Source organism: Tachypleus tridentatus, chromosome 7 (genome assembly GCF_004210375.1).
Source record: "Tachypleus tridentatus isolate NWPU-2018 chromosome 7, ASM421037v1, whole genome shotgun sequence".
NCBI lineage: Eukaryota > Metazoa > Arthropoda > Merostomata > Xiphosura > Limulidae > Tachypleus > Tachypleus tridentatus.
This window is the reverse complement of record NC_134831.1, coordinates 69,200,043-69,217,030: the sequence shown is the minus strand read 5'-3', so window position 1 is coordinate 69,217,030 and position 16,988 is coordinate 69,200,043. Positions and strand designations below refer to the sequence as shown.

The window sequence follows — 16,988 nt, the reverse complement described above, 5'->3', positions numbered from 1 at the left end:
TTGAAAAGGGAGACGGCAACTGTTCAACGAGAGCATCAAGGTCTGATTGATCATATGTCTCTCCAAGCGACAGGTAGAGAGAACAAACAGTGATGGTATGACCCAAGGAAACACGGATGGCTACGGCCTCCAAGGGCGTGTTGAGTGACAAAGACAGGGTGAGCACATGCTGATCAACCAACAGTGCCACCCCTTCATGTACTCGTCCATCATACAGCCTGTTATTTCTGTACAGAGAAAACTCCCGAAAGGTGACTGTATCGACAGGTTTCAGAAATGTTTTTTGTAAGGAAAGACATACTTGATGGTGGGAAGCAATCAGTGTTTTGATGTCATCCAGATTAGAACGTAAACACCGACAGTTCCATTGTATCAAGGTGGCCATTTTTAATGACGGGTTGGAGAAGTGGCTGGAGAACCCTTCTGTTTACGACCAAGTCTTTTGTGCTTATTGTCCTTATTTGGAGGAGGTCTATCGACCTCCATGGATCCTGCCCTGAGTCGATTGGGCAGGTCTTTGTTGTTGGAAGGGGATTCCAGTGACTGAGGACGCAAACAAATGATTGTTTTGCCTTTTTGGGGTGGGAGAAAAAGATGTATCTGAAAAATTACCTGTATTTGAAACCAAAGGATGTGGATCTTGGGGTTTGTTGGAATGTATGGGAGGAACAGAGATGAGTGTAGAAGTTGATTCATCACCCTTTTTAACCATGGAGGTCAAAAGGCTTTTTATTTGTTTTGAAAACGATTCTATTGGAGGCACAGAGAGATCTATTTGCACTCCCACTGTAGTAGCACGAAGTGCCGCAGCATATGTCCGAAATGAAGTGGTGGACAGCAATTTCCGAGCCTCAGGATACCTAATATTATGAGTCGTTTTCAAACGCTGCACCTCTTTTCCCTCCAACCATTTAGGGCAAGAACGAAAGTATAAAGGGTGAGAACCATTTCAGTTGACACAATGTCGGTCTGTTTCACACTCATAATCATCGTGGTTCTTGCCACCACAACGAACACATGTCAGGGAACCACGACATGACGTCTTTGAGTGGCCGAACCTCTGACATTGGAAACATCAGAAAAGGTTTGGAATGTATAGCCATACCCTGCAATTTAGATAACCTGCCTTGATGGTGGAAGGTGCACGTGGTGATGTAAATGTCAAAACGAGGAATATTTGTCGGCAGTGTAACTCTGTCTTTGCGAGTGGAGATGTGCCTCACTGCAGAATATCCTTGAGTGGAGAGACCAGCAAGAATCTTTGACTCGGGACGTTCTTCAAATCCCTCTCAACAATAACTCCTCGTGATGAATTAAAGATAGCATGAGGAGTAACCTCAATAGGTACATCCCCAATTGCTGTTGAATTCAAGAGGAGTTCACTGTGTTGGGATGTCGATGTTTCAACCAATATTTCTCCAGATCGAAGCTTCTTTACTGCCTTTGGAGAGCCAGCAAGTTCCTCCAGTCCCTTCTAAATAAAAAGGAGGACATTTTCCTAAAGCTTTTTCTGAAAGAGAATGTAGGATGAGAAAATGAGGTACAACTGGTGGTACAGACGTTGAAGATTGCTGATCAGAGTCTTCAAGACGTGGTCGCTTACCTGTTGACTGTTTTTTCACTATTTTATTTAAATTTTTCTTAGTAGGATCCATAGGAAAAAAGGAATGTTTCGATGACCACTGACCCCACCCACCATGGAGCCCTACGAGTGGACGCACTACAATGTCAAGCAAAGACACTGCAGCAACGCCAGTTTCGTGAGCACTGTACCCAAACAGTAGCATCAGACACAATGTCCACAACACCCGTTGAGAACTTCCAACATTGGTAGTTGATGAGTACTTCTTATTGTTTTCATTTTTTAAAATAAAAAACATTATATGTAAAGCAATACACAAAGTAACAATAACAAAATAGATAGACAAACATTTTTTTTACTCCTCTTTCCATCTGGCATTTAGTCGATCGAATATGATAATTTGAAAAAGTACTTAAATAAGACAATGTTAGTAATATAGATATTAATTACAAACAATACTTTCAAACTTTCTAACAAACAGTTGGTAAAATTTATGTATCTAGATACGTATCGTATTGACTACTATGATGAGATACGCATTCTTAGAAATTGTCTTGGTTGTCTATTATACATTTGATGGTAACTGTCTACTTATCTTTGGTATTTAATTTCTATAAACGTAACAGATCTGTCAATAACCATTTTGTAAGTAATAATAGCAGAAATCATCACCAGATGTTATGATAGCGCAAAATCTGTTCTTCAATGGTTTTTATTCGTCATCTACTAGAAAGAGCAGCTAATGCTTTTTTTTTTTTTTTTTTCCTATTAGGTTTTCAAGCGTTTGTAAGTCGAACGTAGTAAGATAGAGGGTGTTGAATTCTCAAAGTTAGTCTCTTAGCAACAGTAGAGAAAACTTTCGTTTGCCAAAAAACAAAAAAAAAAAAAACTTGTGTCGTTTTAGTATTATCACATTAGTATTAGGACAAATCGTAATATATATAAATATATAACTGTTAAACAAATTGCTGTGATATGACTCATAAATTGTACTGAAAAAATACAAACCAATAAATTTATCTTACCTGAATGACATCAAGAAAAAAAGATCCATCAGCAATACAGCTGGAGTTGAATAGTCAAGAAGATTGGGATGATGCTCTTGCGAAAAAAGGTCTTCTTGGTAAGTATTACTATCAGTATTGCCAAAGCTTGTTTGGCCAATTATTATTTGGAAGTTGCAGTCGTAATACTACTACACTTTTCTTAAATCATGGGAGCATTGTGGTAAGTTACATGATTAGGATAGCTAGATAACGATAAATGCTGGTGTAAAATAATGATTTTCATTTTATTTACGTTTTAATGTTAACAAAGCTGAAATATTGTGTTTGAGTTAGTCTAAAAGTAACACTCTATAGACCATATAGTATCTTTTATTGCATAGAAACTGTAATTCATAGTGCATCTTTCCATTGATATTTGGTGTGTGTGTGTATATATATAGTCTGTGCTTCTTTTGCTGTTGCTTGATTTGAAAAAGGCTGAAAACATTTTTAGCCATGCTACTCAAACCTCATAATTCTTACCTTAAAATACTCCAAGTAATGATAATATTATTATATTTTGCAGTTGTGGATGTTTATCAACAGTGGGCTGGACCTTGCTTGGCTATGCAAAGTAATCTGAAAAAGATTAAGATAGAACTTGGGGATGAGCTTCTTCACTTTGCAGTAGTAAGTAGTAATTATATTGTTTCATTAAAGTTGATTAAGCTATTTTCACATTGACTTAAAAATATGATTATTTTCTAAAAGTAACTTTGAAAAACTTGGCAACCAAAGGATTAAGATTTATTAAAACAAAGCATATTAAATTGCTTTTCATTTTATAAAAATAAATATAATATTTCTCAGGGCACAAGATGCTTTGTTAAAATAAGTAATGTATATTGATGTGGAAGTTGTATTTTGCAACATTTGCAGTGCAGTTTCTTTTATTGTTATATTCTTAGAAGCAATGATTTTTCTTCAAGATAATTGGACAGATTCTTCAGAATATATTGTAAGTTCAACAGAACAAGCTTTTGTGGAAGTAGATTAGAATTCTCTGGCCTTTAACAGAATGTAACAAAGAAAAAGACTGGATATGGTATATGAAAGTATAAAACAGTATTTATCAAATACAAAACATAATCAAAAGATAAAAATTAGTGTATATATGATGCCATTACTGGGAAGAAATGTTCCAGAGTGAGAAAAACATTGCATTAGACTGTGATAATATTCTTTCTTAGAGTACAAGCACTAGCCAATTCATTGTTGGTCATTTTTAGCAAAAAAATATAACCTCAAGGTGTTGGTTAACCCACCAGCAGAAAAGATTGCTATCTATGTTCTACTGTACAGAAATCTTGCCAATGAGCAGACTTATGTGATATTATAGGTGATTAATTCAATTCATTAGGTAACTATGGCAAAGTGAATTAAACTACCTTATTAATTAAAACTACAAACATCATATGTAAAAATTTTCCCATTAAGTTAGGGAGTAGAAAACACATAGTATGCATGCATACTACATTGATATAATTGAAAACAAACATTTGGTAATTGACATATGTGTGTAATGTTGATAGAAATAATGTTAATTTCAACATTTACAAGGAAATTATTCATTGTAGATCTTCAACTTTTGTTTTTAATAGTGATAATCAACCATATGTGTTTATTTTATACATAAAATAATCTTTGTATAAGTGTTGCTTATTTTTTGTCATAATTTATATTAATATCACCTGTCATTTTTAGGATCTTTAAACAGAGTATGTGTAGGTATAATTGTTATACTTTTATTAATACCATTCATGACTTAAATGTGGATGCTTCATATAGTAATATTTTATTTTAGGCAAATGCTGAGAAGATTGATGCTTTGAAAAAATACAGAGGGAAATGTGAACCAACATGGTTGTTTTTTGGAGTAAGTGTGGATAGACTGAATTGGTTTTAAAAATATTGTATTTTTTACTGTAATGTTTTTAACAGCATATGTATCAATTAATGCTTATAGCATGAGCTTATAAAATCTCAGAACTAAACATAATTGTTTCATGTTCTGTAATGCCCTTATATGTAATTCAGATAAATACATTATTACCTTCATAATATAAATTGTTAAATGGTAATTTAAATCAAGTAAAGTTTTAGTGTTTTTTTTGTATCAATTATGTACTTGTTTACATGTGTTATAAAGTGAATATATAGTGTTACAATACATACTGTACTATGAACTACTTTGGTGATGACATTATTTGGTATTTCTACATTATATTATGTTATGAATACTTAATATATATAATATTACATAATTTATTTTACATATGTTCTGTACAGAATAATTAATCTGTGTCATGTTAAGTAATCATATTACATATATTTTGTGACAAAAACTTAGTGAACTTAAGAAATATTGTATACTTTGCTTTACATGTTCTTTGATGTAAGATACTAAATAGTATTACATGTAGTGCAGAGTAAGATGTTTCAAGACAATATGCAACTTGATTTATATACAGTTCACAATAAATTTTATTTCATATTGTTTAACATAGTTGGACTTGCACATATACTAGAATGACTTCTCATTTATGCTATATGAAATTTATTTTTTTAAATATTGTACAGCCACTATTTTATTGGTTTATTTTATGTATTTAAAGAGTAAACAGTTTATATTAGTTTTTTCACGTTACAGAGTGAAATTTTTTTATTTCATGTTGTATGATTTGTTTTCCACATGATTGAAAGTGAATATTTAGTTTGCTATTTTTAATTTATTCTCTATATGTATTTTAGAGTTAGCATGAGATTTGTAACTTATTACCTGAATTCTGACTTTTGCAGTATCTCGGTATTTTAAATAATTGAATGAATATATATTTTGATTAATGTGCATTTGCTGGTATATATATATTTCAGAGAGGTTTTTCAAATGACATAGTATATTAATGTAATAAGATATTAATCAGTTTATATTTAAATTAGATTATTTCACTTTAAAAAGTATGTAATTACTTATAACACTTGTATTCTATGGTCTCATTTTATATAAACATTTCAACTTGAATAATTAGTTGGTTAGTATATATTATATTGTATATTTTTTGTTAATTAAAAAAGTAGAAATCTGGTTTATATTTACATGATGTATTTCATGTAGATTCTTGAATAAACAATTTGGTGTAGTACATGATGTTTTCAACTTATTTTGTAGAAAGGACAGTGGTTTGATTTCATGTGATATTTGTTTTATGTGTTTCTACAGTGCAAATGGTGGATATTACACATCTAAGTTATAGTTTATTCTCAAATGGACATTTAGTTGGTATACTACACAGGATATTTATTAGGCAGCATTTGTAAACATCCTAGTGTCTGACAGTAGGGATCAGGTCAAGAGATAGACTGATAAAAGTAGATTCTAGTTGCATTTGTCTCAAACAACTGTAGAAATGGTTTTTGGTATGGCATAGTGCATTATTTTAGTGAAAGATCTGTGATTGTTCCCCATATAATTCCATCACTGCAGTTTGTAATTAGCAATAGACCAACTACATACTAGATAATCAACTCACATCAAGAAACTTTCTCAACTATTCTTGACAGTTGGGATTATGCAGTCATATTCAGAGCATTCTCGAAATTTTCATGAAACTCATATCTATCCATTTGTAACGAATAATGAGTAAGAAAAGTTGTTGCTCTAGTAGATTATGTTCTATTGTTATTTACCTCCGGTTTGAAGCTTAAAACACCATGATATGATGAGCAGTCTCTGAGATACAGCCTGTTCATGTAATCCAGCAGCAAGATGCTTCTTATGCATAGTGTATGAGTTGACTTGTAGCCCCTGAATTCTCCTTAAGTTTCTGCTACATGTGGAGTTCAGTTTTGTAACATATATTAAAGTTTCATGAACTAAATGTTATTTTTGGTGATTATTTTAATATATTACAGTAACATATTAAGTGTTGTTTCATTTCTTTAGTGTGTTACACACAATAAATTTGGTTATGGGTAAATGGAATGAAATGTTTCCCACACTCATACCACTATTGTTAATCCAATATCCATTTCTCTTTGAAGGTATATGTATTTCATATTTTATAAACCATGCACAGTAATACACATGGATTCATAGCCAATCCTATTTAGTTAGGCACATTTCTAGCTGAAAATGTAACCTTCAAATTATCATGTTGGTAGAGTGCATATGTTTCATTTCATATGTGTGCTACAGTGTAACTTAAAGGGCATTATATTGAAGGTACTAAAATATACCAGTTCAGTTTTATGTATTTTCACCATTATTTGTATGGTCTTGTATGTGCTGTAAAATGAAACATCAATTTTAAAAACTACTTTTAAAGATAACAAGTCACAACATGATACTGCTCTTAAGGTCCACAACAGATCTTATTTGTGACTTTTTTTCTAACTACATCTGTGTATGTGTGTGCGTTTTTGTTTGTCACTGTGAGAGTAAACAGATGAAAGTTTCAGAAACTATCAGTATAATTCTTTTCATACAGCTGAATCTCCCTGCAAAACTTACTCTTGTATGTTGTCACGAGTATTGCATAACAATTGCATGTTCATCAGTTGAGAGCAGAACAATGTATATTTATTAAGTGAAACATTTTCAGCAGTGTTTGTGTATTGTTTCATGGTAAATAGCTCCTCTTAATTACATTCAGGATCTCATTAGTGTCTTTACAGTGTACTTTTAGTGTTAAAGTGAAGGTGTTATTACTGTTGCTATCAGGTGAAAGCATTTTTACTTTTTTGCATATTTGTTTATTGTCCTTCTACAATGGTGTTAGAATACTTCATCACACTTTGTAAAATATATTCAATGTTATCCAGGTCTATTATTAGTGAGGTCATACTTGTATCATGTGGCCTATTTTACAAGCAAACTAAATGGATATTTACATGTAGTTCATGTGACATTGTATAATTTGCCTACAAATATTTATGTGGCATCATATATGTATGGCTTGTTATTGATGTTTACAAAATAATTTTTGGTATAATTCAAAACATTTTACATGTATTATAAATTAGATGCTTAACAACAACTTCTCCTGTACTTATTGTATGCTAGGTATGATATACCTTATATATTTTGTTTTTGATAATTTATTGATGTCAGGTGATTTGTTTTATCTATATTCTGAATTAAATATTTAATTGGTTTCAATTAGTGTCTGTTTTGTATATAACTTTAGAAAGAATATGTAATTTGTGTCAAATTTAATAACCTGCTTTAAACATTTTAGAATAATGGCAGTTATTTAGTATTAAATTACATGATCTGTTTCATGCATATTGTACAGTAAATAGCTGATTTTGTATGAGGTAGTTTGTTTTATATGTTGTTTTAAAATGACATATAATGATGTTTAGTTGGTTGAAGTTTGCATGATCTATTTTATGTCTATTCTAGAGTGGACATTTAGTTGGGGTCATTAAGGGAGCTAATGCACAATTTCTACAGAAACAAATAGTAGAAAAGCTTCAAGCTGAACATAGTGTCCTGAAAGGAGAAGCTGAAAGAATAGTGGTAAAAAATTTTAGTTTTATTTGAAAAATCTAGTTTATCTGTGTGTTTATTTGTATGTTATTTATTGAATGCTATTTTTCTGTACCTAAAAGATAAAATATTTGTTCTTAATGTGCTGTAAATGGTAAAATTATTTGAATAATTTTAGTTTCATTTGTGACCCAAAAGGAAAGAGATGTAAATAAATCAAATATAATCATGACATCATTGCTAATAATTTTCAGAAGTAGAGTCATCATCTGTATTTAAGTTTTCATATAATGGTAGATGTAACAATAACTATTACTTCATTTCTTTGAAATTATATGCTTAGTTTTAAAACTTAGATGAACATTTTTTAAATAATATTATACATGCACTAACTTTACAACTACTGTTATGCCACGCAAATATATTTTAATGATGAAGCAGTAACCAATCTTAACAGCATTTTTCATATCACATTTCCAACCATGTTTGCAACACTTGTAAATTATAGAAAATTAATAAATTATTTTAAGAGTAACAACTAGGCAAGAGTACGCATGGTAATGGTGAGCGAAGGAAAGAAATAGCACATAATATTCTCAAATAGTTATGTAGTTACAACCTATTTGAAACAATATAAAATTTAAGACTATTTGAACACAATTTATTTACGAATATTAGAAAAAATGTGAAAGTTATTTGTAGGGCCATATTTTTATCTTCCTACTTCTTTTGTTATTTATGGTGTTAGATAAAAGACTGACATTATAAATCCATTTATCAGATTTGTGATCCTACAATGTCTGTAGAAACAGAAAAAGAACAGGAACAGACAGCTAAGGAAGAAAAAGAGAAAGAAGTAGATGATGAGGAAGATGAAATTGGTTGGTAGAAAGTGGGTTAATTCTAACACTTACTTTGTTTTCAAATAGCTGGAAAAAACTACAGAATGGATTAAATAACTAACAGTATTGCAAATGGTAGGGTTAGAAAGTAAAATGTAATGGCTATATTTACAATGTTATAACAGTTTGTTTTGTAATGTGTTGTTCCACTTGTAATTTATTTGAGTCTGGACATTTTATCTCCAGAAGTTAAACCACAAGGGTGATAAGTAAGAAAATTTTGGCTGATAAAATGAGATTAAATGTAAATTTGTTTAAGAAGAAGTGGTAAAAAAAAAAAATTCACATGTACTTGAAAATGAACTTAATTTACAATACATTTTCAATTTAGCAGAAGGCACAACAAGAACTCAGTTGATTGAACTTTGTAACTATTATATCTCATACTGAAAACGTTTATTTATTGACCTAAGTGTAGCAGAAGTTGCATCTACACTGATGCTGTCTATGCCTACATATAAATTTTCTTTGTGAAAACAGGGACATTAAGTCTGAGACTGTGATGAATCATCCATTGATAATAAGCCAAGAAGATGAAATCTTGACATGAAAACACTCCCTGTGTTTCAGTTATGAAAAGAAGTACATTATTTAAAGAAACCATCCTAGGAATTAATGGATTCTGTGATGGGAAGATTTGCAACACATTGATTTGAAAGTGATTCTACAGCTACAAAGAAATGTCTGGTAATAAAAGCTGGGAAATCATATACAATAGAGAGAGATAGTAAGAAAAGTGACCGATGCACACAGCAAGAAGAACGTTGAATTCACTTTCATTGTGGAAAGCTTCTCTACACAACATGCTTAAGTGTAACTGAGGAATAATTCAAATTGGAAACAAACTTCATGTGGAAACATGAATGTGAAGTTAGATTTGCATAAAACAGTTTAACAGTGTATGATCAGGACATTTGTGTGCACTATTTAACAGTTAAACCACCATAAGTTGTACTTTCCACAACAACAATGGAAGCACAAGATAATAAGGAGAATCTAACTAAAGTACAGCAAAACAGAATTCAGAAAGACAGGTAGTCCAAACCAAAGGTCATGTATCCTCCATGATCATCTTTAGAAGTATTCTACAAGGAGAACAGCCCATTTCTTAGTTTCAGAGGATATTCTTTCAGAAGTAAGTCCATTTAATGAAGCATCTGAGATTCATATCAAGATCACTTTCAGAATATTGTCAGGGATCAAGCCATTCCATTGACTACCTACATGAAGAGAACTCTTGTAGCGACAATATAGTAAACAATGGAAATGAAAACTATCAAAACATTTTTGATGACTTGATAGTTTATGAAAAGAAATGAGTAAAAAATTCACTTCATCCATGAGCTTTCAGGAACAATCCTTTTTTACCTTTTGAAAAACTAGAAGACTTAAAAGTATTAGTAAATAGTATTCATTAGTAATGCTACTTAGAATAATAAAAGTGAATGTGGTACCCATGTTTCAACTAAAATAATATATAGCAGTATTACTATAAATTACTCTTTATGTTTGATGATTCATAGACCATTGTATGCAATCAATTTCAAAAGAGTTAGTTTGCAGGTCTTGTTATAAGTATATTTTTATTACTTCTAAGTATAATTTAATGTACAGTTTATTTCTTATTCACATAACTGAACTTCTTGAACTTCTATTAATACTATATATTTAGTGGAAGGAATGAATGAAATTCGGAGAAGGTCAAGAGCAAAAATTAATCAGTCTACAGAAAAGGATTTACAGACAGGGATGATGAACGAACTGAGTGAGTACATGTTATTTGACTAATCAGGAACGTATATGTTGAGGGTATTGGAAAGTTAACATTTTTTATCTATAAAAGTTTAGTATCACATATACAAAATTGATGGTTATTTGCTAAAAATTATATATACATTAATACTGTGCTTATATGCAGTAAGTATTCATTGAATCATTGTAGTTCTATTTAATGTCAGCAAATTATGTCTTACAGTTTTTAGTAAAGTCATTTAGTTTTGAACTGAGCTACTGTTGATTTGATGTGTGAATATCTAAAAAAATTTTCTTACAATATCGTTTAAGAAATCTGTTTATTTGTAACATTATCATGATTAATTGCGTTCTTTAAACACGAAATTAGCTTCATAAATTGACTTACAGAATAACAAAATCAGTAGCTATTTTTAAGGTTTATAAATGTGAAATTAATCCCTTGACTTAACTTTGAACATTTGCTTTAGCCATAAAATATAGAATGTTTATAAGAATTAACTAATATTAATCCTCTACCATCATTACTTTAACTTGTTTCGATTACATACACAATCCAAATATAAAATATATCTTTTCTTTTTTTATCTGTTAGCATTACTTTTACATGTTATAAATTTTATTGGTTATTGTTTTACTGTAATACATGAAACATTGATTGGTTTACTTGTTTGTTACTTTGATTTAACTAAAACATGTACAACATTGATTGAGGTATCATACGAAAGATTTTTTTTTTTTCCTTGATTTGTCTTTAACTTTTAATTATTTTTATTTACAATTTAATTTCAATACCTGCTTTAAACCACTTAGTTATAAACCAATTCTCCTTTCATATAATTTTATACTAGAAGCATAAATAAGAATTAATTTCTTTGAATTATAATGTATCTCCATATTGACTGCAGTAAATACCAGTGCTCTTTATAAGAGTTAATGTTGTTAATATCCTTTCAGTAAAATTTCACATTTTATTGTAACAGTCATTATCAATTTTTTTATAAGAAAGAATTTTACTGATAATTCATTTGCAGCATTACTTTTCTCTAATACTGCAGCTGTCTTTTTACTGTTTCTTTATAAGAAAGAATTTAATTATTTGAATAATTTTATAGCATTACCTCGACCTGTTACAGTAGCCATCATTAAGCCTGATGTTGTTGGTGATGACATTATTAGGGAGGTAAGTAAAGCTATATCACACGTACAAAATTAATGGTTACTTGCTAAAAATTACATATATATATATATTCTAATACAGTATTTATATATGTAGTAAGGATTCATGGAATCATTGTAGTTCTATTTTATGTCAGCAAATCATGTCTTTTACAGTTTTCAGTGAAGTCTTTTAGTTCTGAACTCAGCTACTGTTGAGTTAATAAGTGAAGATCTGAAAACAATATTTTTCTTTTACTGTTGTTTAAGAAATCTGTTAATTTGTACCATTATCATGACAAGTTATTCTGAGCATTATCAAAAATTAGTAGTTGTTAAGTATATTAAGTGGGCTAAAACTGGTAGAAGGTTTTTTTTTAAAGTGATTTAGTTACATTATTTGACAAAAGTTAAAAAATATGAGACACTTTGTAACTTAATTTTTTGTGCAGTCATCTCCATTAGTGTTTTATTGTTTGTTGTTGGATTAAATTTATTCACCTAGCTCAATGAATTTTTATATCACAATCATATTATCTGGTCTTGTGTTTAAACTGCTTCATTTGGTTGTCTTTCTGGAGTTTTGTACTCAGGAAAGATTGCATTTTCTTTCACCTGTTTTGTGGTTACCAGCATGTTTCCTTGGCCTCCTAACTATTGCTGTGATTACTTGAGGATTGGGTGATAAGCTTATCAAGTAGAATCAGTGATTGCTTCTGGGATGGAAGTTTCTTTTATTTACTTGTTTGTCACGAATAAGGTTCTGATTTAATAATTATCTTTGGGAACATACTGAGTTATTGAATTATTTCAATAGTTTGCAAGTCTCCATCAGTGTTTTTTGTGCTGAGTTCATTGTTGTTCCTGTACACTTTCTAATCATTTATTACTTTCTTCTTCTATTTAGTCAGCTTGAGAGATTTCCATTTAACTTTTTAAGATGCCTGATAAACATGTTTTGAGATTAATATATAGCATTCCACTGTCTGCTATTATACTATGTTGGGTTCTTAGCTTACAAACATTCATCATGTACTAATTTGTCAATAGACACACTTTTCTATCTTTTTTTCCTAAGTCATATATAGCCAAATTTCCTTTTATCTTGTGCATCATCTTCTAAACATACATTTTAGTGTGGAGATTGAAGTTTTTTCAGGATTCAGAGGTACAGTATTATGTGTTAAAGTAAAATTGTTTGTAATAGAAATCTTAATTACAATACATGATAACATCTGTCCTTTTTATAAAACAGGCTAGGTTGTACTTAAAATAAGAATATTTTTCAATTGGAATGCTATGCTGTTTGTGAATTAGCCTATGTGCACTTTTATATCCTTTAACCATATGTGCACAAAGTGTGCATGCCATGACCTTTTACAGAGTGTCATTAAACTTGTTATATATTTGATGTAAAGTTTACCAAGTATTCATTGATATGATTTAGCAACACTTCATTGCAAAGAAGTACAGATATAACATATAGTGTACTGGAATGGTGAAAGAACTGTGGATATGCATTTCAAAAGTTCTGAGGGCTGTGCAAGTTTAATATTCACACTGTACAGTGGACAAAAGTATTTTTATTTTTCACATTAACATCACTTTGTATTCTGTCAGACCTCGTCAGGGTCTGGGTCAGACTGACAATGGAAATTCACAAATATATCTTTGTTTAAATATGTTCATAACACATTTGCATTTTCTTTGCACAATAGTCTGCATATTTGACTAAAAAAGTTGCAATATTCAATATAAATACGTGTAGCAAATTTGTAATTGTAGTAAATATCCCTTCTATAATGTGCACATTTGATTAATGTGATCAAGGATGTGTTGGATCAAATAAACATATAATACTCATATTTTCATTGAGAATAATGTTATGGTGGTTCTACTCAAAGAAAATTGCCCAGTATTAATAAGAAACTTAACAGTATCACAGCAGAAGTGGAATTCTGTTTTCTATACCTTGCTTGGGAAAATTATATTCCAGTGTAAACTTGCCATCTTAGATGATGAAGATACATTAGGAATAAAAAGAATTTTACTTATGAAACATCTGAAATTGGCTTTTAACTGGGACTAGATTAATTAAACTATAATGAATCAAGTAACTATTTTAAGACCTAATATTTTATTGACAAAGATACTGATACAAATTGGGAATTTAATAGTGCCTTTTTGTAACTTTGTTTTTAGATTTGTTTGGTATCAGGTGCAGCTTAAATTATAGAAAACTTTTAGACAAATTTTATATTGGCATTACCTTACTTTTGCTATTTTATTTATTCATGAAACAGCTTATAGTGTAATAATAACAGTTTTGATTTTAATATTTGTAAACTATCAAGTACGTTTCTTCAACTTTAGGTTTGCTACATATCTTAAAGATGGTCATATGAACATTTTCCTTCAAGCTAGCATTCAAAAATTAGAAGAAAAATACAGTTAATGAGTATAAAAGTTTCAACAATTATTTGATATTATAATTTCAGATTCAAAATTCTGGGTTTGAAATAGTGCAACAAGAACACAGAAAACTTTGTCAGGAAGAGGTTGAAAAATTATATGGGTCCTGTTTAACAACTGTAAGCTATTTAAAAGTATCATACATAAATTGACACACTATATTTATTTAAACTTGTTACATGTAAATGTATGTCTGTGTATTATATTCTTTTTTTATGTGCTTTACATTAATTTCATAAATATTTATGTGAATGAAAATTGTATGAAAGCATTGTATGTTAGCTTACTGTGTTTTGCTTTTTTGTATCTGAGCAGTTTTTTTATGCATAAGGATTTCAGGTTGTTATTTATGTAAAGAACGTTTTTCAAGGTAATATTCTGCATGCCTTGCTCTAGTTTGCATGATTTATATTTACTGATTAACTTTGACATGAAAGCTGTTATATGAGTATACATATATATTTTTGTAAGATTTAATAAAGTGTTCTGTTGCAGTTGGTTAACTTTACACTGTAATATACTTTTTAAGTGAATATATTTGTATAAATAAGGCTTTTGAAAATATCGTATATGATTTGGCTAACTAAATAATTTAAACCTCATTCATAGAAAAACTTAAAAGATGTGGTAAAGGGTTCTTTAGCTAACCTTTTACCTTAAGCTGTTGTTTAAGTCAATATTTGTACACAAAATATTCTAATAAAGTATTTTTTATGATTTAGCTACTGCATAAATTATACTAGGCTTATATGTAAACACAGTATAATATTGTGTACCTTATGCTGATATCTATTTTAACCTGCTACCATATCTAAAACTTCTTTGTTGATTTTTTTAAAAATGTAAGCTCTCTTAACATTTTGTCTACATGTGGACAGTAATATTCTAAAAACTTCTCTTTAGTTTTTAACTTGTTTAAAATATTATTTTACAAAAGAAAAGGAAACATATATACACATTACAAGGTAAAAAAATCTAGCTTTTGAGTTCTTCAAGTAACACTAAAGTTTCATTTATAAAATACATATACAAATTGCTTCATAGAATGTTAAGAAGAAATATGGTTTAATGTGATATAATATAAGTTATTGCTTAATTTGAAGTATGCCACATCACATATAAAGTTTATAACCGTAGAAATCCTGGTAAAACCCTGATTGATTATTAAAACTAATTTGTAAGCTATGTGTAAAAACAAAACTACAAATACACAAACAACATAATGTTTCATACTAAAATATTTGATATCATTAGATGCTTGTTTTTCTAATGAGCACGAGCTAGCTTTGTTGGTTGATACAAAGTTTAAATTTGTAAAGAAATTTGAAGTTCAACAGTTCATGATACAAAGAGTTGAATATCAGAAATTTTAATGGATCAGTCTGTTATCATATCATGACATTTCAGTTTTGCCAAGTTAATTTGCAACAGGTTTTGAAAAGTTTCAGTTATGGTGCATTCAAGTACAATATACTTTATTCTGAATAAAACATGGTATCACTATTTCTAACAAAATCTGTTTAACAATTTGCAGTAGTGATTGTATGTCATGGTGTTAATTACATCACTAAAACTGTAAGACCATAAATCAACAAGATTTAGACATTGCTTCTGAACTTTATAAACTGAAACATGTTTGACAATGTTTTTTGTGCTATTCAGAAAAAACAGCTATCATTTTAATGACTGACCAGAAAAATGTAACAACATCCTATTTTATTTTTATATTACATTTCTATAGGAAGATTTTGAAGAGCTTTTGACATTCATGACATCCAAAGAGTGTCACTTACTTTTACTGGCTAAAGAAGGAAATGTTATCAGTGAATGGATTGAAAAGATGGGTCCTGAAAAAGTAAACCTAGCTAAAGAAACAGCTCCTGACAGGTAAAAAAATTTAAATATTATTTGACTCACTGCTACATCCTTTCATCCCTTTCAGATAACATTATATTATCATAGCATTGCATAAACAAAAAAGCAAACCAAAAATACATGTAATGAAATAAATAATAGAAATTATTGTATGTTTATTATGTAATTTTCTTTCTTTCTGTCTACAAATGGTTTGCAAATAATCTGATTAATTTTTTTCTCATGATATTAAAGTTTTTGCTAGTAACATAACATCTTTCTACCTTTTTATAAGCTCCTTACCATCTCGCTATTCTGTAACAACTGTCTCTAATCAGTTACTATCTACCTTTCTTTATATAACAAGTCTCGTTCTTTATCGTTTACCTATTGTTCTGTTACAAGCCTTTTTAGCTCCTTATGACTTCTAAAGAGTATCATATACTTTTAATGGCTGAACAAGAAATTGTTATTAGTGAATGGATTGAAAAAGTTGGGTCTTTGAAGTGTAAATACAGCTAAAGAAACAGCACCGTATAGTTTAAATAAATTTATATATTATTTTACTCAATTCTTCATCATTGTACATGTTTGTTTTTTGCCATCTTTCTAAAACTCATCCTTATAGAGACATATTCCTACCTTTAAACAATGCATCCTTATAGAGATATATTCCTACCTTTAAACAATGCATCTCTAGTTGTACATCATATTTCTTTATTTTTAATAAA

At 29.8% G+C, this 16,988-nt stretch overlaps 1 protein-coding gene across 3 annotated transcripts in view; it reads left to right on the top strand.

Moving 5' to 3' along the window:
• Nucleotides 1–2,420: 2,420 nt before the first annotated feature.
• The window catches only part of LOC143255907 (thioredoxin domain-containing protein 6-like), a 29,441-nt gene continuing 14,873 nt past the window's right edge, over nt 2,421–16,988 (top strand). For 2 of the 3 annotated variants that reach the window (XM_076512312.1, XM_076512310.1), the window contains exons 1-9: nt 2,421–2,705; nt 3,155–3,258; nt 4,433–4,504; nt 8,033–8,149; nt 8,901–9,000; nt 10,694–10,786; nt 11,889–11,956; nt 14,430–14,522; nt 16,145–16,290. In XM_076512312.1, coding sequence (XP_076368427.1) covers nt 2,612–2,705; nt 3,155–3,258; nt 4,433–4,504; nt 8,033–8,149; nt 8,901–9,000; nt 10,694–10,786; nt 11,889–11,956; nt 14,430–14,522; nt 16,145–16,290 — 887 coding nt within the window. In that variant the 5' untranslated portion in view covers nt 2,421–2,611. The other variant, XM_076512311.1, reaches the window with a different exon arrangement.